The sequence below is a fragment of the Pteropus alecto genome, unplaced genomic scaffold, assembly GCF_000325575.1.
Source record: "Pteropus alecto unplaced genomic scaffold, ASM32557v1 scaffold45, whole genome shotgun sequence".
Classification (NCBI taxonomy): Eukaryota; Metazoa; Chordata; class Mammalia; order Chiroptera; family Pteropodidae; genus Pteropus; species Pteropus alecto.
The window spans coordinates 2,663,711-2,689,550 of NW_006442491.1; the positions used below are offsets into that span (position 1 = coordinate 2,663,711).

Consider the following 25,840-nt stretch of genomic DNA (forward strand, 5'->3'; position numbering starts at 1 on the left):
CTCCTTAGAAAGGCATGTGATGGCTTCCACCATTTTATACTTGTTAATGTGTATTCGGAAGTAAGTTCCCTTTTTTGCACTACCTGTTACTATTTCTGAGCCCTGGAGGGGAATGGATCAGAAAAACAATATTAGAAACATTTCTGAACATTGGGAACTTTATCATAGTCATTTCTTTTCCAAATATAGCAGACAGGTTGTATCTTATCGCTTGTTGCAAATAACAGTAATAGATATTTACTAAACTCAAGAGAAGATAACAGTGTGTCCAGAACCACATGCTTGGACTTAATGACTAAATGTTCCTCAGGATATTTTAAACTGTGATTGCATTGTTCCAGGTTTCTAAATTAGTTGCTAGGTTACAGCCAGTTCTCTATTATTCAATACCTGGCACAGCTAAAACATGGAACTGAGTTTATTCTCTTCTGTGAGGTGTGTTAAGACTTAATTTTCTTAGTATTTCACAGAATCATTTTGAGAAAAACCTTCTAGTCAAAAGTGATCAGAAAGAATTTCAGTTTTTTTTAAAGTTTACTTAAACAAAGGAAACAAGTAAAAGGTGAACCCCTGACAGCTGGGTTTGGGAAGGATCAGCTCTTAGGAAAGGTCTGTTTTCAGGAAGAAGTTTCAAGTTTATGAAATACATACGCACATTCTGCAGGCTACTTTTTAGTTTGTAAATCGTCAAGGCTTTATGTCCCCTAGAAATTGGCTAAAACTGCCATATAAACCCAGAGGACACTCTTCGCCATGTCACAACCACTTTTTCTATTTCAGCACCTAATGACTATTGATAAACCAACCAGACACATGCTGACCACAGGCTCAGGCAACCACACCGGGAACCTGCAGCAGACAAACATGGGTTTTATTGGTGGTAGCTGAATCTGCACTTTACCCCTAGACTCTTTACTTAATCCATGGTAACACTCGATAAATCTTTCCTGAGTGCATATAGATTTAAGCTTTTGCTCTGGACTTGAATGTGGCATTTAGAAATCCAAGGCAAGTTGGACTACACTGATTCCAAACATTTACTTAGTCCTGGGCATCCCCTGGGGATTTTGTCTAAACAAGAACACACGGTTTAACTGGATTTTTAAATAAAGTGAAGCAACTGGTAGGTGTTTGAATATCACATGGCAAAACCCTGAGGAGTCAGCTGATTATAAAGGCACAAGGTGAGGTATACAGGAGGGATGCCAGGTAAATCTTGGGCCAGCCCCAAGTATGTGTAAGAAACTGGGCATTTAGGGGTGAGAGAGAACACAAACAGCTTGGGAAAGAGGTTGTAGGATGGTAGCTCAAGGGAGGTACAAGTGGTCCATCATTCACAGAGATGGATAGATACAGAGAAGAAATCTACCTACATAGCAAAGGATTCAGAAAGAAATTCAGCAAAGTATTACCTAACAAACAATGGTAAATGCATGCAATGGGGGTAAACTATATTCTGTAACAGGGAAATAAATATGTTCACAGTATATTTTATGCTATAGAAGAGGTTTAAAAATGTTTTTTAAATCAACATTTTAACAAAATGTTAATCGTCATTTTCTATGGTTGGGAGACTGGGTATTTTGTTGTTTCTCTTTCTGTTCATTTGATTATCTATAGTTTCTAAATTTTAAACAATGACTATCACTTCTAAAATGATAAAAAAAATTATTTTTAAATATTCTGGCTGTGCTATGGCAAGGAATCAGACTTTCAATGAGAAAATCGGGAGGGAGAGAAATGAAAAAGAAAGAAAAAAGCAAGGAGGAAAGGAGGAAGGAAGGAAGGAAGGAAGGAAGGAAGGAAGGAAGGAAGGAAGGAAGGAAGAATAGGGCAGTCCAGTGTGGAAGGTTGGGCTTGTCAGGAGAAGAGTTTGGAAAGAGCCAGTTTGAGCCACAGGCTGTAGTCTGTCTGGTCTCCTTATCCAATCATCCCCTGCCCTTTGCTCTTGCCACAAATATTTCTCTAATCCTAGATCACCCCATGGATTTTTTTCCTTCAGGTCTATTTTCTTAAATTTGACTTCACAGACAGAGGAATAAACACAGCTGAGCTGGGGCACTTGACATCATGGAATAATCCCTGGCATCAGCTTCACTTGGTAGCCCATCATAGCAAACACTATTTCTGAATTAAATACACATAGACCTATGAGAGTGAAGAATGTGCTCTTCACATGCATTTCTAAGATTAAATACAAGATTTAGAGACCATTTGTTTTTGTCGCCAGCAGCTTTAGGCTTAGTCTCAGATCCTAGATGTGGGAGGCCCCCTCAAAGTTGGGATGCCTTGGTGGAAAACTGAGTGAGTGTTGGTGGTAGGGTGGCTGGAGGTCCAGAAGAAGGGGCACGGTCAACAGCTCTGGTACAGTTTTAGCACCAAGTTTTTCCAGGCCTCACTGGAGAGCAGAGTCAGCCATCCCACAACATCTTGGCATCTCCTTCTCCTCTATAAGATTTCTTTATGCTGAGTAACTAAGGAAGGGAACCCAGGGACCAAAGGGGCATACCTTGAGATCCACCCATGTGGCTGACAAAATTCTGATTTCGCAGAGTTTCACTAAATAATCCACTTTCTGCTCACAAGGACCCTATGTTTAGGGGGGATGATTTGGCTAATGCTGAGCACCTCGACTCACGCTACTGTGATGTGGAGCCCTGAGAGTTTGCTGGCTGAGAACAGGGAGCCTGAGCACATTTGCCTTCTGATGTCAGCCTGCTCCAAAGAGGTGGTATTGTGAGCACTGTTTTCAGTGACTTCTTGTCATAAATCTGTTTGTTTGGGGTATGGAGGCAGAGGTCTTATTTTTTAATTTACAAATTGAATTATAATCTTTGGGTTGCTTCTGTATGTTTTAGCATATTATAGCCATGAGGGCTTAAAGAATGCAGAAAGCAGCCACGCTGTAGAGAAAGAAACAACATGGGTTATCATAGCTAATCTTAACTATTGAAGTAATTGTGTCCATTTAATGAGATCTGGTAGTGTGTTAACATGACTGGTGGGGGTTGAGGGCATTCTGGGAATTTGGAATGCGTCAAAATATTTTGCATTGACATTAAAGACAATTCACCTACAGACAGGATTCTCAGACATAGATTACCCTTGTAGGGTGGGCAGACCTATCTAAATTTCTTAGGTCATTCCTATACAATTGCTGACAGATCAGGAAAATCTGGTGAAGTCCAGAATGCTTTCTGCTTCTCTTCGAAGAAAATCGCTCCACTAAAGACTTAAGGCAGCTTCCGTCCCGGCTACCCAACGAGAGAGATTCTGGGGTATAGATGATGATATCATACACTTTCCAATTCTGTGGGATGTGTCTAGTTTTTACTCTAAACATATAAGTAAATTGTTAGAAAATTTAGATCTTAAATTTAAGCTTGTAATGGCGTAATTAGTTCTGGTGTGTTTCTTTTTCATTCCCTTTTTCCTGAATACAATTATCCTTTCAAGTTCTTTTATGATTTTGACAAAGGTTGGAAAATGGCTCTGGAATTCATGCCAAATGAAAGACACAGTATTAATCAGACTTGGTGTGCAAGAAACCAAGTTCCCAGCTCTTGTGATGAACACACAATTTTAAATTTAATGGTATCCAAAGCAGAATTTGTTGTGACAAATTTCTTTACTCTGTGGTGTATAAGCCAACAAAGCATGTGGACTAGAATCTGTAAATCAGTTTATTATGTAGATGACTTGGGGTCCCTTTTTCTTCCTTTTGCCAGGTTACCTCTCAGAGAGCTCATGAATTACTAAAGTAACTTCTTACTTAAATATTCCAATTCATGAGTGCTATAAAAGTCTGATAAGATTCATCTGTACAACATATACTATACAAATAGTAATTTAGTTTCTGCAGTGAAATATTGTTCCATGGGCTTCATCCTCGATCATCTGGCTATATTTAGGTAACTGCCTGACCATTTTGGCAGCAATTTTACTTAATCAAATTAATTCCAACCTCAAAAGACTGCCATGGAACCATGCTACATTATTTTTTTCTTGGAGAATAAAATAGAAGAAAAATCTGTTTAGATCTTCTATCCTAATTAAAAAGGAGGCCTACCTGGCAAAATAGTTAATTAAAGTCAGGGGTCCTGTTCAAAGACTGTCATGGTACCAGCCAAAGAATCTATTAAAGTTGCATTCTTATTAAAACTCTCATTATCTAAAAACCTCTTTTGGATCCTCCTCTAACTTTAGCCAATGGTTCATAAATAAATGATGCTGCATGCAGGAAATCACACAGTGTCCTTAAAGAATCTGATTCTGTGTGAAACCAAGTCCAATGTTTTCTAGCTCTTGAACAAATTTAGCTCTAGTTATTTATCTATGATGACCAAATACTCAGCCTTTGAACATGTCATCTGGGCTTCAATGGCAGATTGTATTCTTCAAAGATGGCCACAGTAATATCCCCCATCCTGTATACTCTTCTACAGATTGACCTTGACACTCTTCCCATTGAGAGATGAACTCTATGTCCCCTCTCCTTGAATCCTGGTGGATGGTGACTGTCCCAGCTGAGAGTGTGAGGGAAGTAAATGCTGCGCAACTTTTGAGGCCGGGTCATGAAATGCAATACAGCTTCCAATTTGCTAGCGAAGACACTTATACTCAGAGCCCTGAGCTGTCACATAAGAAATCTGACTACTCTGAGGATGCCATGCTCTGAGAAAGCCCAGGACACACTGACGGCCCAGGTGTAATGTTCTGGTCAGCCCTCCCTGTGTTTGAGTTATTCCAGCCTAGGTGAGCAACAAGCCTTCAGAAGATCTAACCATTGCATCACCCCTGACCTTCTAGTCTTCTGAGTGAAAGCTCCAGATATTGTGGAGTAGTGACAAGCCCTTCCCACTGGGGCCTGTCTGAATTCCTAACCCACAGAATCTGAGCATAATCAATAGGTTGCTTCATGCTGCTGTGTTTTTTATGTAGCAATAGAAACTGGAACCTCATTTGCTACAATCCTCTAGTTGTAAGAAATTTTTCCATCAGACCACTTATACAAGACACACCTAAAAGAATCTGGGAGAGGCCCAAGGGGAATAAGTTTTGAACACAGAGCATTTCCCCTTTCCTTGGAAGAATTAGATTTCATTATTTATCTGAAACTGTGATTAACACTATATACCACTGATTGGTCACCTGTTTTTTTTTTTCCTAAAAGGTGGTGTTACTTTATGTATGATCCTTAATAATCCCAGAAATGCATAGAAGTTGAATAACTTGTTCAAAGTCCATGGGAAGTAAAGGGAAGATCTGGGAGTCCAGTCTCCTAAAGGGAGAAGGGTGAAGGGCCAGTAATCTGTACAATTTGAGTCTGCCCACTTTTGAGGAATTTTCCAACAGCTTCCACTTATATCTCATTGACCAGAACCTGCTGCACGGCTGACCCTATTCACAAGGAAATCTGAGAAATGTGTTCAAGGTGATCATATCATTGATACCAAAAATATTCAGGAGAAGAAAATGGGAACAGAAGTTAAGTTGGCAACTTCCAGTGTTTGCCTCATTGACAAAAAGCAGACATGACATATCAAAAAGGAAACCCCAAATTGACAACAAACACCAGTTTGGGTCCATCTGTCAAAGAATCTTATTTGAGAAGCTTGCCAACTGACCAACCACATGTGTCCTTTCTGATTACTTTGAACCCAGGGGAATCCCCCCATCACACTTCTGCTTCTCCTGGATGATCCTCCTGGTGTAATTCAGGGAGGGCAGGAGAACAATAGAGTCTGCATGGACTTTCCAGACCCTACACAATTTACTTGCTATGTTGCCATGAAGGTGGTTATTTTAGTTACCTATTGATAAATCATAGGTTACTTTAAAAATTAGTGGCTTAATGTCCTTCAGTAGGTGAATGGAAAAATAAACTGGTACGTTCAGATAGTGGAACACTATTCAGCACTAAAAAGAAATGAGCTATCAAGCATGAAAAGACATGGAGGTAACAAATGCATATTACTAAATGAAAGAAACCAATTTGGAAAAGCTACATACTGTATGATTCCAATTATATGACATTCTGGACAAGGCAAAACTATGGAGACAGTAAAAAGATGAGTGGTTGCCAGGAGTCAAGAGGGAGGGAGGGATAAATAGGCAGAGCACAGAGGATTCTTAGGGCAGTGAAACTACTCTGTAATATAATGTAATGGTAGATATATGTCATTATACATTTGTCTAAACTCATAGAATGTATATCAAGAGTGATCCCTAGGGTAAATTGCAGACTTTGGATGATATCGATGTGTCAATGAAGGTTTATCAATTGTAACAAATGTACCACTCTGGTTGGGATGTTAATGATGGGGAGACAATGCATAAATGAGGGCAAAAGTGTATGGGAAACCTCTGTACTTTTTTCTCAATTTTGCTGTGAACCTAAAACTGCTCTAAAAGATCTTTTAAAAAATAGTGGCTCAAAACCACCATAAAATATTATTATCTTGGTCTCTGAGAGTCAGGAATTGGGAGTAGCTTAGCTGGGAGGTTCTGACTCAAGGTGTCTCATAAATTTGTAGTCAAGATGTTGGTGGGGGCTACATCATCTGAAAGCTTGACTGGGGCTGAAGGATCTACTTCCAAAGCAGCTCCCTGACATGACTAACAGACTGCTAATAACTGGTGCAGGAATCCTCAATCCCTACCATATGGAACCCTCCAGAGGGTTGCCTGGGAGACCTTACATCATGGCAGCAAGTGATCTGGGAGGATGCAGGTTGGAAGCTGTAATGTCTTTCGTGACCTAGCCTCGTAAGTCACATACTGTTGTTTCCACAATATCTTTGGCTAAACAGGTCCCCTCTATTCAGTGTGGGCAGGGACCACACAAAGGTGTGACTACCTGTGGCAGGAGTCATTGAGAGCCATCTCGGGGGCAAGCTACCACGGGCTTTCTGATACACCGAAGACTCTGAAGAGAGTTTCGCCCCCTGTAAACAAAGTGTTATACTTGAAAGTAAAATGAAATTCAGGCATAATACTTACAAAATCAGGCTGGGCCATTTGTACCTCCAAGGGAGTTGGAATGGCAGGCTTGGCAATATGCAGGTAATGGTAAGATCCAGGAAGAATGCCCCCTAGAGGAAATGGCAAGTTTACCACATTTTAATTTAGTTGTTAATGAAATAGGTAACAGAGCTTACATCTGTATGACAGAACAAATGGAGATGCCTACAGTGGTGTATGCTACTCAAACTTTCACACTAAAGTACTGCTATTAGCAAGGAACTCACTGGGATGGTTAGGCTTTACTTAATAAAATCAATGTGAATGTGCCATTATGCCCCATAATATAGACAACGATGCTCCAAGAAAATGTGCCAAGCTGATTCTGTGTATTCTGTAATTTCTCATAACTCCTGTCACTCTACTCTATACCTGCCAAAGCTAGACCAAGGCCTTTAGAGGCTTTATATATTGCAATGGTTTTCTCATTCCCCATCCCTCTTCCAATATGCAACCAAAAATTTAACAAGTGAATATTATAAAGAAAATTAACAAATTTCTTGTTCAATGCTTTAGAAAACTATAGTTACAGAAGTATGAGCCTGAACTTGCTTTGATTTCTAACACCCATCTTTTCTCTTCCTTTCCCATGGCCATCACCTTTCTTAAGGTCTCATCCAGAATGAGAAGCCGAGGAGGACTTCTCTGAGGCCACTTAGATAGGTAGAAAAAGACAAGGACTGGGATATAGGGCTTTTGTCTCTTTAGGCTGATGTTCTATTTACTGGCTTAGGGCCAATGGACACACTAGGGATCTATGGATGGCTTTGGGGTCAGTCCTTCAACCTCCTGGAAGTGAATAAACAACTTTGTAAATACACACATTTTTTCTGGTAGAAGGTCTACAACACACAAAGACACTATTTTCAAAGGTATCTCTCACCTCCCAAACATAAAGAAATCCTGTATTACTCATACGATGATCTCCTTAGGGATCAATAAGACTTAGTGGATGAACGTGGACTGTTTTACAGCTGCAAATGGTTTGCCTTATCCATCTAGATAGCAGGCTAAGGCCTGGGATACTTGCAAGGGTCTCTTTATCTCTGAACTTATACAGTGATAATGAAAGTTTAGTAAGAGATCAGGGCATCGCACCATTGTGAGTAACCTCTGGGCAAGTTATGATCATACCCCGGTCTGTTTATATGTAAAATAGTACCACAGTTATTATGTAGCTCATAATAAATGCTAAAAATGCAAAGGACCATAATAATAATAATGCCAGGTCCATAATAAATGATTAAAAAATGAGAGAGAGCCATCCTCTGTTTCTGTGCAAACCCACTGAGGGGCAGAGCAGTCTCCTCACCAAGCCTAAGAGAAACATGGAGGGCCATCCTGAGCACTGACCCAGAACCAACTGGTGGCTTCATCAGGGGGAAGAAGAATACACTGGTGCCTATTACACACCTTTAATCTTGGCTCCCTTGTACATGGGGATGAGTCGGTCGAGATCAGCTGGAGGCTCAGTCACAGGCTCGAGGGTTGGATCAAAGAGACTGAGCATAGCTGCTGCCAACTGGAAGCCAATTTCTTTGGAATTGAAATTGCTGTGAGTCCACTCATTTGAGTAATATCTATTGGAGAATTTGGTGAGGGAACCGGCAGCTCTGATGGCTATGTCATTGGTGTGGAAGTTTGTATCAATCACAAGTCGACCATCATAGACAAGACATGCATCATTGATTGCTTTAAATGTTTCATAATCTACGTTCTTCTCACTGAAGCTAAAGAATGCCTACAAAGTGAACAATCACATTATTACTCAGATATCACTTTTTACCCTCCCAAGAGTGTGAACAGTCTCCAGGGTATTTTATTGTTTGGGACAAACATAAAAAAATATAAATCTACTAAAGTAGTGTGTGTGTGTGTGTGTGTGTGTGTGTGTGTGAGAGAGAGAGAGAGAGAGAGAGAGAGAGAGACGGGGCGGGGGGAGGAGAGGGAGAGAGAAAGAGAAGAGAGGGAGAGAAAGGGAGAGAGACACTCCTTTTTGGTATGAAGAACAAATTAAGATCACCCAATGTCATTCTCTTTTTATCACTTAATCTAGATATCCAGTAAAGAGAAGAATGCCAAATGATAAAACATCGACCATAATTTATTTTTTCCTCCACAAGGGTGTTTACATTCACAGAGACACCACTTTCCTCCCATTCTCCTACATTTTGAATAGCTCTATGTCAGCCGCCTTCCACTTTCCTCTTCCTGTGTCTGACACTTAGATCTCTCTAGGCTCCTTTTGGGGTCATCTCATCCGATCTTGAGTCTTCAGATTGCCCTAAAACTGGACTTTGAGATCCAAAGAGCTTGTCCCTGCAATATGCCCTATCAGCCTCAGCATCTACCAAGTCTGGTCTCCTCCCTTGCTGCTTCCTACCCTGGTACCAAACACAGTCAATCAGTAAGTATTTTACAGGGTACCTAGCATATGTTAGGCATTGTGCTATAGAAGGGCCACAAACCCCTCTACATGCTCCTTAGAAGTGATCTGTAAGCCCCTTCCGTTCTTTGCCCAAATTTCAATGCTTTCTCATGCTCATCTGAGCATTTTTTTCTATGTTGATGTTGAAAGTCATTGAAGCAATCCAAGTTAGTTGTTTTTAAGTCTTCATTTGTTGTTGAAGTAGTTAAGTTCAATCATTTTCATTTTTACCTAATGTAGTTTGCCACCTTATTAAAAGTATGCTAAAAAATAAACATATGATATGGATCCTCACCATGGCCACATTCCTTTATATGCCTGCATTACCCACCTTACTTGCTCCACTCTGTACAAAAATCAGCTGTTCTGGGCTAAAACTAACCCCTTCAAAATCCCTTCCCCACACCCAAGAATAGTGCATGAATGATGAATGATCCCATGGTAGTGACAAGTCATGCATAGCTTTATAAATTTAAATCTAAATTAAATAAAGTTAAACAAAATTTAAAATCCATGATCCTCAGTTGTAGTAGCCTATTTCAAATGCTCAAAAGCTACAGGTTGTTAGTTGCTGCCATATTGAACAATGCCGGTATAGACTATTTCCATCATCACAGAAAGTTTTATTGGACAGCACTGGATTCAGATTCATCAGCTCTGTGATGTCCTTTATTCTCCCTCAGGGAGCCAACAGGATTTTTCTCTTTGTCTCTGTTCACTCAGCTATGTAGCCCCATCCCAGGCAGTTTCTTTTGAATCTCCTTTAAATTCTTTCTGTTTTGTAACTCTTGCTCAGTGACCAAAGAAAAATATATTTCTTTGAGTCTCTCTCTGACTCTGAATCTTTCTGACCCACTATTCCTTTTCTTCTCCTACACTCCTTTCCCACCTGTATAAAAGTAGATTTCCCACTCATAAAAATATGGAAAGCCATGATTTGAATTAAAATTATTCATAAAAAACAGTACCATTAACCTCTTGAGCCACTGAAAATGCTCAAAGTTCCCTTCATCATCTTCACAAAAGTTCCTCTCCCTACCCAGTTTTTTTCCTAATTAAACCTAGTTTTTGTTAGTAGCACATGAAATCTATTAGTTCTTGTCTTCCTGGGTTTTAAAGATTACTACTATTGCAATAGTATAGGCATTCACAATTTGGCTACATTTGGGGTTTCTTAGGAGTTTGTGGACTAGATGGAAAAGCAAATGTAACACTATTCATGCCTTCTAAGTTACAGACCTCTCAAATATAATTCATGTGCTCCTGTAATGCCAACCAAATATTACTGGATAACATATGAAGTAGAAACATCTGGCCACTCTGATGTTCTGAATAAATATTTAAGACTACTTGTATTTATAATTCTGATTAGGAAGAGCAAAATTCCCTGGTTAGCAGATTGAGAGTCAATGATCTGATAAACTTTATTCATCATGCATTCTGACAAATACTTTTTAAAACTTTTTTTATTTGGCTTATTTAAACTAAAAACACAAACAGTTCACTCCTTTCTCCCACCCCCATTCTCCATCTCTTGCAACCATCAATCTGTTCTCTGTAGCTATGAGCTTGTTTTACCTTTCTCAAGATGTCACATATAAGAGAAATCATACTGTGTTTATCTTTCTCTGTGTGAACTATTTCACTTTGACTAATGCTCCTAAGATCCATCCATGTTGTCACAAATGGCAAGATTTCATTCTTTTTTTATGGGCAAATAATATCCCATTATATATCACAATTTCTTTATCATTCATCCACTGATGAACACTTCGATTGTTTCTATATCTTGGCTACTGTAAATAATACTACAATGAACATGGGGGTGCATGTATCTTCTTGAATTAGTGTTTTATTTTCCAGATAAACATCCAGAAGTGGAATTGCTGGATAATATGGTATTTTTCATTTTTTATAGGAACCTCAATACTGTTTTCCATAGTGGCTATACCAATTTACATTCCCATCAATGGTGCACAAAGTTTCCCTTTTCTCTACATCCTCACCAACACTTGTTATTTCTTGTCTTTTTGATAATAGGCATTCTAATAGGTGTGAAGTGATGTCTTGTTGTGACTTTTAAATTACATTTCTCTAATAACATTGAGTATCTTTTCACGTACTATCTTTTCATGTTGGCCACCTATCTGCCTTCTTTGGAAAAATGTCTATTCAGATCAGCCCATTTTTTAATCAAAAAATTTTCTTGCCTTTAGTTGTATGAGTTCTTTATATGTTTTGGATATTAGCCCCTTATAAGAAGTATGATTTGTAATTATTTTCTCCCTTTCAGTAGGTTGTCTTTTCATTTTGTTGATGGTTTCCTTTGCTGTGCAGAAGCTTTTTAATTTGATGTAGTCCCTCTTGTTTATTTTTGTTTTTGTTGCTTTTGTTTTTGGTGTCAGATTAAAAAAAATGATTGCCAAGACCTATGTCAAAAAACTTACTGCCTTTGTTTTCTTTTAGGAGTTTTATGATTCATGTCTTACATTTAAGTCTTTAATCTATTTTGAGTTAATGTTTGTAAGATAGCGGTCCAGTTTCATTCTTCTGCATGTGGCTGTCCAATTTTCCCAATGCTATTTATTGAAAAGACTGTCCTTTCCTCATTATATATTCTTGGCTCCTTTGTCATAAATTAATCGACCATCTATGTGTGGGTTTCTTTCTGAGTTCTATATTCTGTTCCATTGATGTATGTGTCTGTTTTATGCCAACACTCTACTGTTTTAATTACTATAGCTTTGTAATATAGTCTGAAATCGGGTAGCATGATGCTTCCATTTTTCTTCTTCTTTCTCAAAATTGTTTTGTCTAGTCAGGGTGTTTTGTGGTTCTTTACAAATTTTAGTATTGTCATATTTCTGTTAAAAATATCATTGGAATTTTTGTTAGAGATTGCATTGAATCTATACATTGCTTTGGGTAGCATGAGCATTTTAATAATATTGATTCTTCCAATCCATGAGCATGGAATATTTTTCCATTTATTTGTGTCTTCAATTTCTTTCATCAATGTCTTACAGTTTTCAATATACAGGGCTTTCACCTCCTTGGCTAAATTTATTTCATTCTTTCTGATGCACTTGTAAATGGGATTGCTCTCTTAATTTCTCTTAATTTTATTCTTTCTGATGCACTCTTAAATGGGATTGCTCTCTTTATTAATGTAAAGAAATGCAGCAAATTTTTGCATATTGATTTTGTATACTGCAACTTTACTGAATTCATTTATTAGTTCTAACAATATTTTGATGGAGTCTTCAGGGTTTCCTATGTATAATATCATGTCATCTGCAAATTTACTTCTTCCTTTCTTCCTTTCAAATTTGGATGCCTTTTCTTTCTTTTTCTTGCCTTATTGTTCTGGCTAGGACTTCTAATACTCTGTTGAATGAAAGTGACAAGGATGGATATCGCTGTCATGGTTCTGATCTTAGAGGAAAAGCTTTCAGCTTTTCACCATTGAGTATGTTGTTAGCTGGGGGCAGACAAACACTGTTTGTGCAGGGACCCAGGAATACCTTGGTGAAAAGGATAAATATGGATATTACAACCTAATTGGAGAGACAGATGCCAAAGAAATCACCTCACAGATAAGCAGAGGATTTCAGACTGTAATGCATGCTGTGTAGAAAAGGAAGATACTACCTGGAGAGCCAGCATACCTGGTTCAAAGCTGGACCATCTTCTGGTCCAGAAGGCACTACTACTAAGCCAGATGTGGCAAGGTACTAATGTAGGGCCAATGTAAATATGTTGAGATGATCACTCCCGTAACATGGCACAGCTAACTTTAAGAAAGGGAGATTATGCTTAGTGGGTCTGACCTAGTCAGGTAAGCCCTTAAAAAGGGACCAGGCTTTTCCTAAAGAAGGAAATTTAAAGTGTGAAGGGAAGGAAGTAGATGGGGTAAAAGGGGTCAAATATGTGGTGACGTTAAAGAATTTACAATAAAAAATAAATAGTGTGAAGGGAATTCAAGATGATGAAGATTCTCTGTTATTCGTTTGACGATGGAAGGAGCCATGTGGCAAGGAATGTCAATGGAGACAGGGACCTCTGTCCTTAGCTGCAAAATCTAAATTCTGCTACAACTTTCAGTTCCAGATAGAGCGCAGTCTGGCTGACACCTTGATTTTAGCCTTGAGAGAACCTGAGCAGAGAAGCTAGCCAAATGATGACTTCTGAGTTGCAGAACTATGAACTAACAAATGGATATTGTTTCAGGCTGCTAAGTTTGTGCTAATAATTTGTTATGCAGCAATAAAAATACTAATACAATTTACTTTATGATGCCTACAAGAGACACATTTTAGATATAAAGACAAAGACAAATAGAAAGTAAATAGATGGAAAAATATACCATGTAAACAGTAAACAAAAGAAGGATATCAGATAAAGTGGACTTTAGTATAAGGGACAAGAGGGACATTTCATAATGCTAAATGGCACATCTCATGAAGCCAACAACAATTATAAATGTTCATGTGCTCAATAACAGACCCTCAAAAAGATAAATCAAAATTTAACAGGATTAAAGGAAGAAACATTCCACAATAATAGAAAGAGATTTTAATATCCTTCGCTCAGCAACTGATAGAACTAGTGAGAACTGTCCAGCTGAGCCCAGTCAAACCCCAGGACCAGGAGAGATCATAATAATAAACGATTGTTGCTTTAGGACACTAAGTTTGGGGTGGCTTGTTACCCTGCAATAGATAATCTGATCAATTAGAAAACAAAACCCAAAATCGTGACTATAAATTTACCACCCACATTCTTCAGACCCAAGTCCCTGGAAAGTAACTGCTCTCCAGAGGCAGCTAGTGAAGTTGACAGAAACTACTTACAGAGCATGGAAGTTTGAAAGGCTTGGTGGGCGTGGTGAAGCTGGCGCTGTGAATGGGGTCTGGGTTTTGGCCCTCATTCCACTGGGCCAGGAGCGCCTCCCTGTACACGGTGACCCCTGCTGCTTGGAGCGCTCTCTCCACTGCACGTTCCACCGTGTAGTTGTTGATGCAGGTGATGGTGGAGGTGGGCGGAGGCAGCACCAGGTGGATGTAGGAGCCTCTCACGCCAAGGTTTAGGAGCGCCTCCACGGTGGTGTAAGTGTCAATTGTATCCCCATAGACAATGACATTCCCTAGAAAAGGAAGGAAATGCTAAGATATACAGTTAAAAACAACAACAACAATCTTATTAGTCAAATGCTAATAATGCCGAATTGCTCCCTGTAACCCTCTCCTTTGTCAGCCTCGGGAAGCCAGCGGTGTTACCTAGCAACGGCACCAAGATAATTTAGTAAAGAATTGTCACAAAATATCCCACAAAGTAGTCAAGTACTTTTAACTCAGAAGTAGGACATTCATTTATGTTCCTATAATTTGAAAGTTGAAATTATACTAAATGAAACTGTCTAGAATCAAACCTTTTATTTTTGTTCCCTCTTTGCCACACTTATTAAGGAAAAAAAAAAAACTACTAAAGTTTGCAATATATATAAGTTCTTCCTAAGTGATGAAAAGAATAATGGTAAAAAAAAATTCATGTGTATGATGGTACACATTAAATGTCGAACCTTGTCGATTTTAAGAAAATTTTTCCTTTTTTGAGAACTTTAAAGACTAAAACATTCTCGTTTTCAATGGATAATTTTTATAAAAATTCAAATTCTGATTTTTAGAATTTACTGTGACAAGTCCTAGCAAAAGGGTATTCTTTTGGTAGGTAAAAATAAAATCACAAAATAATCTTGGAAGATTTCCTCTGTGTTGTAAGAGCATTTTTGTTGGTAACAGTCTATACAATTTATTCATAAAATACTTCTTAAAACTACTACAGAAATAATTATATATGCTATTCTACTTATTTCACCAGTTTTAAAATCAATGATACCATTAGAGTAAAATGTATTATATGCTATTTACATGCTATTTTTGACATTGAATTGGCATTTTTACCTTTCACAAAGAAACTGCTTTAGACTCATTTCTCAGGCAAGCTGTAACAATTTACCACAAAAAGAGTTTCATTGAATCTTTCTTCTCTTGTTTACAAAATGGTATGAAGAGAAATCTTAAGAAGCAAAATAAATGGCAAGTGTATTTATTCAATTAGGTTGACTAAATTATGCAAAAATCTATTTTGATCCAAAGTTGAAAGGAGGTGTAATGGCTTCTTATTTGCTTAGAAAAGGAACTAGAATAACTTTCAGATTGCTTCTCTGAGGGTTAATAGCACCTAGAAAGTTCTCCCATACTTCCTGTTGTTCAAACATGGAAAACCAAGAGGGCACTGAAGCCAGAGGGGTAGGGTCCCTCTTTCCTGCTTTCACTCCGTTACTATGATTCTCTCTTCTATTCATATATGCTAATACAACATTCCTCAGTGAGCTGCATTTTCCTCGGCTGAAAGAGCCAACATTTTGCTTAAATTAGTGAGGCTCCCACCTACTATGAAATATGAATCCTGGTATCTGGTATAACACAGTCAGCCTGCCAGGAAAGCCAAAACTTGAACCTCAAACTGTCAAAGGTTTAAGGTCTTCTGCCCTTTTAAAATATGTATGCTAAAACAATATTCCTTTTCTGTGAAACATATTTAAGGTGTAGGCCTCACACAACCCAGAGTTTAATATTTTTCCAGTCTCCTTCATATTATCTTTTAGTAACTGTACTGTGAGATGAGTTTTTTCATTATGGGCTCATGGAAGCCCAGGCAATGCAATATTGTTGGGGTTAGATATCTGTACTATCTCGCACGTGTTGCCCACAGACTACAGGCAGCTGAAAAGGATGATGTTTTTCAATTCAAAAGGTAATACATTTTATAAAATTTGTAATGTTTAAATTGAATATGTATTTATAGATATTCTGACTTCTAAACAGTTTTATCTACCTTTAAGTTTAATTTGAAACAAATCCTCCCACCCTAAATATGAAACTTTGATTTTCATAATAGTCAGCTATTGTCACAATAATGCTGTAATAACAAACTACCCCAAAAACTCAGTGTCAAACAGCAGCAAGCCTGTTGTAGGTTGGCTCATGCACTGATGTGCTGGCTGATGTCAGCTGATCTGGCTCCAAGTTGTGGTTGGAGTCAGGTCCATACCACGTGTCTTTCATCCTCGGTGGATCATCAGATACCCAAGGCATACTCCATTTTGGAGAAATGCAGGAGCGCAGGAGGGGGAGTGCAACTGCTCAAGCACTTTTCAAGCCTTTCTTTACGTTCTATTTACCAAAGTAAGTCACATGTTCGTGCCCATGATCAAGGAAGTGGGAAGCACACTCTGCCCGCAGTGGGAGAAGGAAGAGAGTGGATGTCTGCTGAACAACAGTCCAAACCATCACAGTCATATTGAGCATATATTACATAAGTGGTTATTGGTTTCCAATCTAGCTCACAATATCCGACATAATCCTAAATGTGACCCAAATTGTGGGCACCTATGACAAAACAGTATAAAACAATACTCTTGCCATATCATTGGGGATGATAAACCCAAGGGAATGAGAATATTTTATATGGAAGTTAGCAGTAAGGTAAGTATCATGTTGCAACATGATAGTTGGGTCAATTTTTGGCTGCGTCAGGGAGGAAAGATGGGAGGGAAGGAAATGGAGAGAAAGAAAGGGGCTGAGAGAAGAACAGAGAGAGCCTCGAGAAACAGATTTTCTTCAACTGCTGGGTAAGAGTTAGAAGGAAAAGTTTAAAAGTGAAAGAAAGTGGTTGTGAGGTGAAGGGGGGTGGTGAGTGAAGTGAGCTGTGCGTGAATAACAACAGTGAAAAGGGCTTTGCCTAAGTGAGACCTTCAGTCTGACAGTCATGTTCCTGCCAGAGTGTACGTAATGAAGTGGACAGGGTTCCGTTGGCACAGAACGCCCTAAGGGCTGTACAGAAGAAGTGAGCCAGTCCCAGGTTATGTGGGTCCCATGACATGTGCTTATTTACAGCATGCTTTTAATAAGTCAGACAACCTCAATTAGCTAAAAGTTAATGTAGTCAAAGTATTTCCACCATGGAGTCTGCAAATATTTAGAAGGAGATAACACAGTGTAGAAGCTTCCTTCACATACTTTTATATATATCACATCATATATATATTCTTTTGAAATTTAGAAGTTTTACACATATATGGAAGAAACAGAATGGGAATAATGAGAATTTCCCCTGGATATGAGTTTTATGCTAAAATATCTGGTCACTGTCTTCTTTGCTGCTCAGTTTATTTAATGGATAAGAAACGATCCGATAGGTCCGATAGGTGACAGAGGTAAAATGGTGGGCCGCTCTACTTTGAATGCCAGATGATAACTGATGATTAGAACAGTCTGGGTGAATTTTCAATAAAGGACCGTAGCAGTTTTCGTGGAGGGCCAATATTTGTTCCTCCTTTTAGGGAATAAATTATGCTTCACTAAGATTACAGATCTGAAATGGGAAGTAAAGGGCAAAGGAGGGTGCTGATACAAAAAGGACAGTGTGAAAGCTCTTCAGATTAAAGTCGGCAAGAAGGAGTGGTCGGTCATTCTCTCACTGCTGACCTGCAGCAGCCTTTGAGAAGAAATGTGCAAGGAAGCTTCTGAGAGGAAATTGGGGCTTTGGTGTCGACAGCCAGTTGTGGGTAAGAGAGGGAAAGTGATAATTCATGTCACTATCATGGTCAATAAAGCACTAAGACTTGCCATTTAAAATGTTGGCATAAATGTAAAGGTGATCTTTTTGCTTTTGAATACACTAGCAACTTTGATTGTGACCACCAAAATAAGCCAATTACTCAGCCATAAGAAGAGATGAAATACTGCCATTTGCAACAACATGGATGGACCTTGATATAATCATGCTAAGCAGAATAAGCCAGACAGAAAAATTTGAAAACCACATGATATCACTTATATGTGGGATATAAACCTAAAAGCAGCAAACAGGACAAACAACAGAGACTCATGGACACGGACAACAGACTAGTGGTTATCAGAGGGTAGGAGGGTGGGGGAAGGGGGAAGAGAAGGTAGACGGGGTAAAGGGGGTCAAATATGTGGCGACAAAAAGAAATCTAACTATGGGAGGGGAACACACAATGCAATATATATATTCCTTACTGTTAAATTGTATACCTGAAACTTAATTGTATTTCATTAACCAATGTCACCAAAAAAAAAAATTAATTAATTAACAAGCAACCAAACAAAGAATAAGCCAAGGGAATTAACATTCCCACTGTCATAATGCACCTAGACTTAGGAGGTTTTTCAATTTATCTTAACAGGGAGAAAAAAAATGCCAGTTTCATCATCCTGCTTCCCAGAGGAGGTAAATAATGATTTCAGGAGCTCGAAAACTCACTAATATTTAAAAGTAACAAGACTTTATAGGAATGAAATGCTAAATTGATATCCCTATTAGGTTAAAAAAATAAAATATAGTGTTAATTTTTTAGTCATAGATTTGCCCTAAGAGTAATGCAGCAACGTTTTTAACAAATTATTTTCAGTAGATGCTAAAAAGACATTTCATTCTTTTGAACTGAGTGCTTTAATTTTAACCACCAGGAGAATATGCTTTGCTGTCATTTCATCATCATGCTCAATACTCTAAAGTCAAAAGATTCTCCAAGAAGAAAACCATGACTTCAAAAGAAGAAAAGGATTTCTTGATCTGGTAGTCTGGCCATGGAATCACATCTCAAGAGTTTAAAAAATAAATTCAAGACTTATGCTCACAGATAATATGAATTTTTCTTCATAGTTATTATATATTTTTAAGGCCAGATAAAAGATTTTTTTCCACTTCAAAAGAGACATAGAGTGGTTATGTATGACCTCATTCATCCTCAGAACAGGGCTGTGAGATAAGTTTTATTATATTCTCCAGAAAGCACAGAGAGGTTAGGTAATGCTTCAGGTTACACAGCAAGTAGATGTTTCAGCAGTACTCAGACATGCCAAGTCTGATTTCAGAACCAATACTCAAACTACACTATATTTGCAGATGGGTATATAACACATTCCCAAAAAAATCTAATTGGTACTTTATCTATATAATTAACTTTAGCAAATAACTAGATAATAAAAAAATTTAAATAGATATCGTAGAATCTTCATAAATTATGAAATAAACACTCACTTAAAAAATATATCGTGTCCAGGGATAGACCAGGGAATGCTCTTTTTATTTTTTATAAGTCAAAGGATAAGATTTCTATGACCCAAACCTGACCTGTCCCATTTTGCTCTGCCAAATAAAAAGAGAAGAATGTATTAAATACAACATAACAAAGGCTCTGTTTGGTGATTCATGCACTGGAATTTTAATGTTATACTTTTCCTACAAACATGCTTTTAATAAGGCAGTAAACTGTATTTAGCTAAGATGAAAATAATTGATCCATTTTAAGCCATTAAGGCAGTTTTTTAAAATTTAACTTTTATTCTACTTTTCATTTTCATGGAAAGTAGAGAGGTAATAGCAGATGAATTTCAATTAGTTTCAATTAATGCCATAAGCTGTTACAATGTATTAGATTGCTGGGTTCTATCTGAACCCCAGGCTGAACTCTCCAGGTTTTGTTTGCAGTTGAAAGCAGCGTTTGAGCTGGTGACGTCAGCTATTCTCTGAGATACCAGGAGCAGTTCTAATAGGTTAGGATAATTTCCATCTGTAAACCCACCAACTCTAGAGCCCAGAAAACCATCTCCTTCATACTGGACTAATTCCATCACAGAACCGCTGTGTCTTCTATGGAAGCAGAAGGTGGCGTGATGAAATAGTGACTGGGGGTGGGGGGAAGTGGTAAGTTTTGGGGTGATATCCATGTAGTTTCAATGGACAGAAATTCAGAGGAGTGCCAGTCTCCTCCTAGTGCCATCCATTGTTTCTGTTCCCCCCATCCACCTGTCCTTCTAGAACAATCCCTCCATCAACCTTAGCAAACAAGCCCCTCCCCTTAAGTCTCTGTACTTCAACAAAATAAGGCCTGGCACTTTTCCAGGATTCAGGGTGTGATTCCCAGAGGGACATCTCATTACAGCCAATGAGACACACAAGATTTTTTCTCAGACTCTTGCTGAAGGGCCCTGTCCTCAGCTCCCTCCTGCTGACCCCACCCTAAACTGTTGAGAAAGGGGAAAATTAACCCTGAGGGAGCAAAAGCTCATTCTCATGAAAAATGTCCACATTCTTCCTGATGTTATTAAGGTGACACGAAGAGAAAGCAAAAACTGACAGGCAGAGAGATGGAAATGGATACAGAACACAGCAGCCCTGCTCCTCATTTTTCATGATGTGCTAGACTTCTAGTTTCTAACTGTAAATACCATCGTCACATGACTGATTCGGAAATAAGATAGAAGTGGCTGTGCCAACCCTCACCTGTGTGGGTGAAAAGGGGCCACATACTAAAAACATGACAAGCTCAGGGGAAGTCATCATGACGAGCCCTATAAACTCAGAGACCAAAATTAAACACACAGGATGGTCTGAATATAAAAATTTCTAACTAAAAGCGGATCATGGTGGGTAGCACATCCTAGGCCTGTAGCTTCCTTGACAAAGTTTTACCTTAAGTAATCCTGTCTGTCTTTTTGTATCTAAGATAACAGATCCTTGGAATGTCAGAGTAATCCCTTTTTTCCAGACCCCTCAGGGTACAACCAGAATATGAGACCAGAGAAACCCTCGTGGTTATCTTGTCTCCCACAAACCATCTCTATGTGCTTTAAATGTTAATTATTCACTGTCCTGTACTCATCAATGTAAAAAAGTATGCGGCTCTCTACTTTACATTTTATCCAATCCCAGAGATTTCCCCACTTTGCTTTCTTCTGCTCCCTTCATCTACCACCAATGAATTTCACATAACCCTCCTTACAACTCCTCCTTTGATTCTAATATATAAAATAAGCTGCATTTTATGGAGCATTTTCTCAATCTGTTGAGATTTTGCTTCCCGGCAAATCTTGTCAGTTTGGCTCAAATAAACTCATAAAAATTCTCTACAGGTTTGGGTGCTTTTTACACTGACACTTGCATGCACTGCTACCCCACATCCAACTGGCTACTGTGTCTTCTCTAACCCATTTTTAGTAGATTGCTTTCTCTCTACTGGATGAGTGCTACAACTGGAAGTTCTATCTTCTAATGTGCTGTTTTGTGCACTGGTTATCCCCTTCACTAGTTCCTCAACCCCTAAAAAGTAACCAATTAAACCTGGACTTGGCTGGACGCCAAGGTCTTCCACCAGCTTCTCCACCTTCATCTCCCTTTGCTGCCCAGCCCAAGTTGTTGGGCCATTGTCTTTTGCAAATAAATCAACTCTCCTACCTCTGTCGCTGTTTGCTTATCCTACCCTTCTTTAAGGCTGAGCTCAACTCTTCTTTTCTCGGGGAAGGCTTCTCCAAACTTCACAGTTCCCAGAGCTCTCATGAAGGCCAGGTGCCTCTCCAGAACCAGACTGGCACCTGGCGTGTGCAGAGCCCCACCTTTCATGTAGAGACTGTGTCCTCAGCTATGCTATCACCAGGACAGCAGAGGCTGACACTTATGCTCCGGGGAACATTCAGTGTGTGGCAGCAACAACTCCATCACATGTAGTAGTAGTAACAGTTATGCTGCTAACAGCCTATATTATTGAACGCTCACTATGTATGAGACATTGTTCTGAGTTGGATGTGTTATATCTTATTTATCGCATTTATCTCATGGCAAACCACATGAGAAAGATATTATCCAGAATGAGAGTAATTAAATTCAAATCTGAATATGATTCTAATTATGGAAAAGCTACACAGAAAAAGAGCTCCCTTAAGGAAAGAAGTTAACAATTTTCTTTCTAATCTTTCTTACATGGTAAGTCATTTGAAAAGGGCCACTACACAGAGTTGAGTTAACCTGGTTGGGTCAGGTATCTCAGATGTCTCCCAGAGCCTGTGTCCAGCATCTAAGCTTTAAGAGCACCTAGCTGGGTGGTGCCCTGGGAATGTCATAAAATACTGGACCTGGGGAAAATAGCCTACATTTAAGGCAAGAAACTAATTTTTACATCTTTCTTATCCCGGCTGTTCGGTGGACAAAAGCAGGCACTCGGAGGAGTTTTATGCAGTGGCTGATTAGAGACATTCTTAAACCTTCCCAAAGCATTTCCAGTTAAGTGGGCACTAGAGTATCACCATCTCTGACAACTACTCAAGTCCACAGAATAGCACCGATGATCTCTGCCCAACTGAGAAACAAGAGCATGAAAAGAAGGTATTTTTGCCTTGGGATTTCTAAATTCTCTACCATAAACAGTCACTCTTAAGAACTTGCATTGCCACTTTTAAAGGCCCTTTTCTTGTTAAAACAACCAACAGTTCAAAGTTAAAACACTGCATTATAATTGGATTGGGCACAGTCCTAAGAACGTACTGTGTATTTTATATGGAACCACTGGCTTTTGTGCTTTAAGGGAGTTTAAGGTACATTTTGACGTCTGGACTTGATAAAATGGTAATGATTTGTCATAAATTGTGTGAATAAAAGCAGGCTTCTGCAAACTATGGCTCATCATCTATTTTTTGTAAGTAAAGTTTTATTAGAACACAGCCCTGTCCATTCATTGACATATTGTCTATGTTGCTTTCTTGCTACAATGACAGAGTTGAGTCATTGGGACAGAGACCATATGGCCTGCAAAGTCTAAAATATTTACAATTTGGTCTTTATAGTAAAAGTTTGTTGACCTCCACATTGGAGAATTCCGCGTCTACAAAGGTCATGGGGTAGTGATTAAAGAATGACTAAAATGGAGAGACAGGTTTAAACACATACAGACCCAAAATAGTAAATGATACCAAGTTCTGATGCAAATATGAAAATACTTTGACAAGTTTTAAATCTGGTACCCAGTATATATCTATATATGCTAACTCTGCCAAAAGGTTCCAGATCCAGTTGGTTTTATGGGTGATTTCTGTTCAACTTTCAGGTTACGCAAAATATTTCAGACCCCAGAAAAATATGGAAAGCTTCCAGAAAACACTTGTGGGACTAGCATAACATTGATTCTAAAAACTTGACAAATAAAACATAAAAGAGAAAACTACAGACCAATTTCATTTATAATTTTATATGCAAATAGCCTATATTAGCAAATTGAACCCAGCAATATATTGAATCTCAATTTGATACCTACTTTTTATTTTTAATGCAATAAATTAGTAACTTTTTAATGTAGCAAATGCGGTAACTTGACAAAAATTCAACTAATCCCTAAATCTTCCAGCAAAAATCAAAAGAAGTCAATTAAATTGTAATATATTAATTATATTAACTAATATAATAACATTATATTTGTATAAATACATTAATGTGAATTAATGTATTTAATTTCACATATTGATCTACACATTGTAGGCACTTAGTGATTTTTATATCCTTGAACTGAATCCAAGGTCTGCACTTTAGGTAAAATAAAGGGCTGTACTGTCATCTCCAGAACTTGATTGCTAGGTTTCAGTTAAGGAGAAATAGGTAGCCAGGCCTTATTCTGGTTGTTTTAAGAGTCAAATAATTTTAATTTAATCCAAGCAATAGAGAGGATGATACTTGAGAAAACACTTTTGAGTGGCAGAGGCATTTGTACGAATGTTTTACACTCTCATTTTGATTCAAAAAGTGGCATGCAACTTGAATTATGCACATTTGTGGGTAGGACTGTGCAGAAACACCAAGAAAGAGAACAATGGACAGTGAAATGAAGAAAAGAAGAACCCTTTCGATGCAGACCTTTCTTTTTCTTCCTAGATCTTTTCAGCTTCACAAAAGGAGACATATTTTCCATATAATTGCTAAACATGTTTGCTTATTAAATTATTCTTTAATTAGTTAATGATTTTAGCCATGCTTTGCTCTTTGGATATTCATTTTGTGTAATAAAATAATTATAGATAATTAAACTATCTCAAGCCTTTTTCTTTCCCCCAGCAAACATGCTGGGTATCCAAAATTGACAACAAGTTGTAAATTAATCTGGAAAACAAAGCATGACAGATGAATGATTTGGTTGGAATTAATTAGGCACTAATTATATATTGGAACTAGATGAAGAATGAGACTCATTATAAAAATAAAACACTATTCTGAAAATATGTGCAGTTACAAACATCCTTACCTCCTATGATGATGGAGTTGCTCCTTAGCCAAGCCACGGCCTTGAAGCAATCTTCTTCATCGTTGAGAATGAAATGATTGCAAGGAACTTTACCAGTGTATCGCTGCTTACTGCTCTTTGGAATCTCTTTGTTTGTCAAGTGTTGACTAATATCAGCCCCTGTCGGGCATGGAACCTGAGGTATGTTACAGAGAAATACTTATTTCAGTGATTATAGGTGAAATGCTGACAGAGAAACAAACAAACAAACAAACAAACAAACAAAAACAAACAAACAAAAGCAATGTCCAGTATAGGCCTGTCTTTTTCAGTCCCCAGATACAATCGAGTTTTAATTGAAACAAGTGGAATGACGACTTAGAGCTTATTCTCAGAAGGAGTTGCTCTGATTATATGATTCTGTGTAACAAATTATTCCAAAAGTCAGTAGTACAAAACAGGCTTACAGGCTCTGAAAGTTAGTAATTCAAACAAGGCAAGGTGTGGAGGACAGTTTCTCTCTGTTCCACAATGTCAGAAACCTCAGTGGGAAGACCTGAAGGCTGGGGGCAACTTGATAGCTAAGGGATGGAATCATCTGGAGATAATCCATTTCAATCTTTTTTCTTTACTCCAGAAAACATGCTGAGTATTCAAAAAATGACAAATTGTCACTATATGTCCAGCAGTTGATGTGTGCTCTCCATGTGGCTTGGGCTTCCTCACAAGGTGGTGGCTGGGTTCCAAGGGCAAGTGTCCTGAGAGAGAAAACCAGTCCAGAGAGCTTCGTGTTCTTTTCTAACCTTATCTTGGAAGCTGAGCAGTGTCTCTCCCACCATGTTATATTCATGGAGGTCATCATGGAGGCCTGCCCAGGGTCAAGAAGAGGGAACCTAAAATGCACATTTTCCTGCAGGGGCAGTGAGGCTGTGCACAAACACATGGAACTGGATTTAATGTGGCCATTTGGGTAAAAACAATCTGCACAGAAGCAATTTTACAGAGGTTGAAATCCAAGTGCATACAAGTTCTAGGCAGAAAAGAAAATGAGGAAAGTAGACTACTTTTTACTTATGAAAGTTATAGAGTCAGTCTTCACTTTGTCAGAGAGAGATTCTCTCTCTCAATATCTCCCCCTCACTCTTTCTCTCATCTCCATCTCCATCTCTATCTTTCCATCAACACAGAGCCCTCCCAGCATAATGTCTATTCTCACTTTAGACGTAGAATGGAAAAAGACATTTTCCTCTATA

General features: G+C 38.4%; 1 protein-coding gene across 1 annotated transcript in view; it reads right to left on the reverse strand.

The window, feature by feature from the left end:
* The window catches only part of CFAP61 (cilia and flagella associated protein 61), a 271,044-nt gene that overhangs the window by 48,116 nt on the left and 197,088 nt on the right, over positions 1 to 25,840 (reverse strand). The window contains exons 22-26 of the mRNA XM_015597027.2: positions 24,609 to 24,783; positions 14,305 to 14,597; positions 8,437 to 8,764; positions 7,003 to 7,094; positions 1 to 102 (exon numbers count right to left, since the gene is read on the reverse strand). Of these exons, the coding sequence (XP_015452513.1) occupies positions 1 to 102; positions 7,003 to 7,094; positions 8,437 to 8,764; positions 14,305 to 14,597; positions 24,609 to 24,783 (990 nt within the window). The remainder of the gene's footprint in view (positions 103 to 7,002; positions 7,095 to 8,436; positions 8,765 to 14,304; positions 14,598 to 24,608; positions 24,784 to 25,840) is intronic.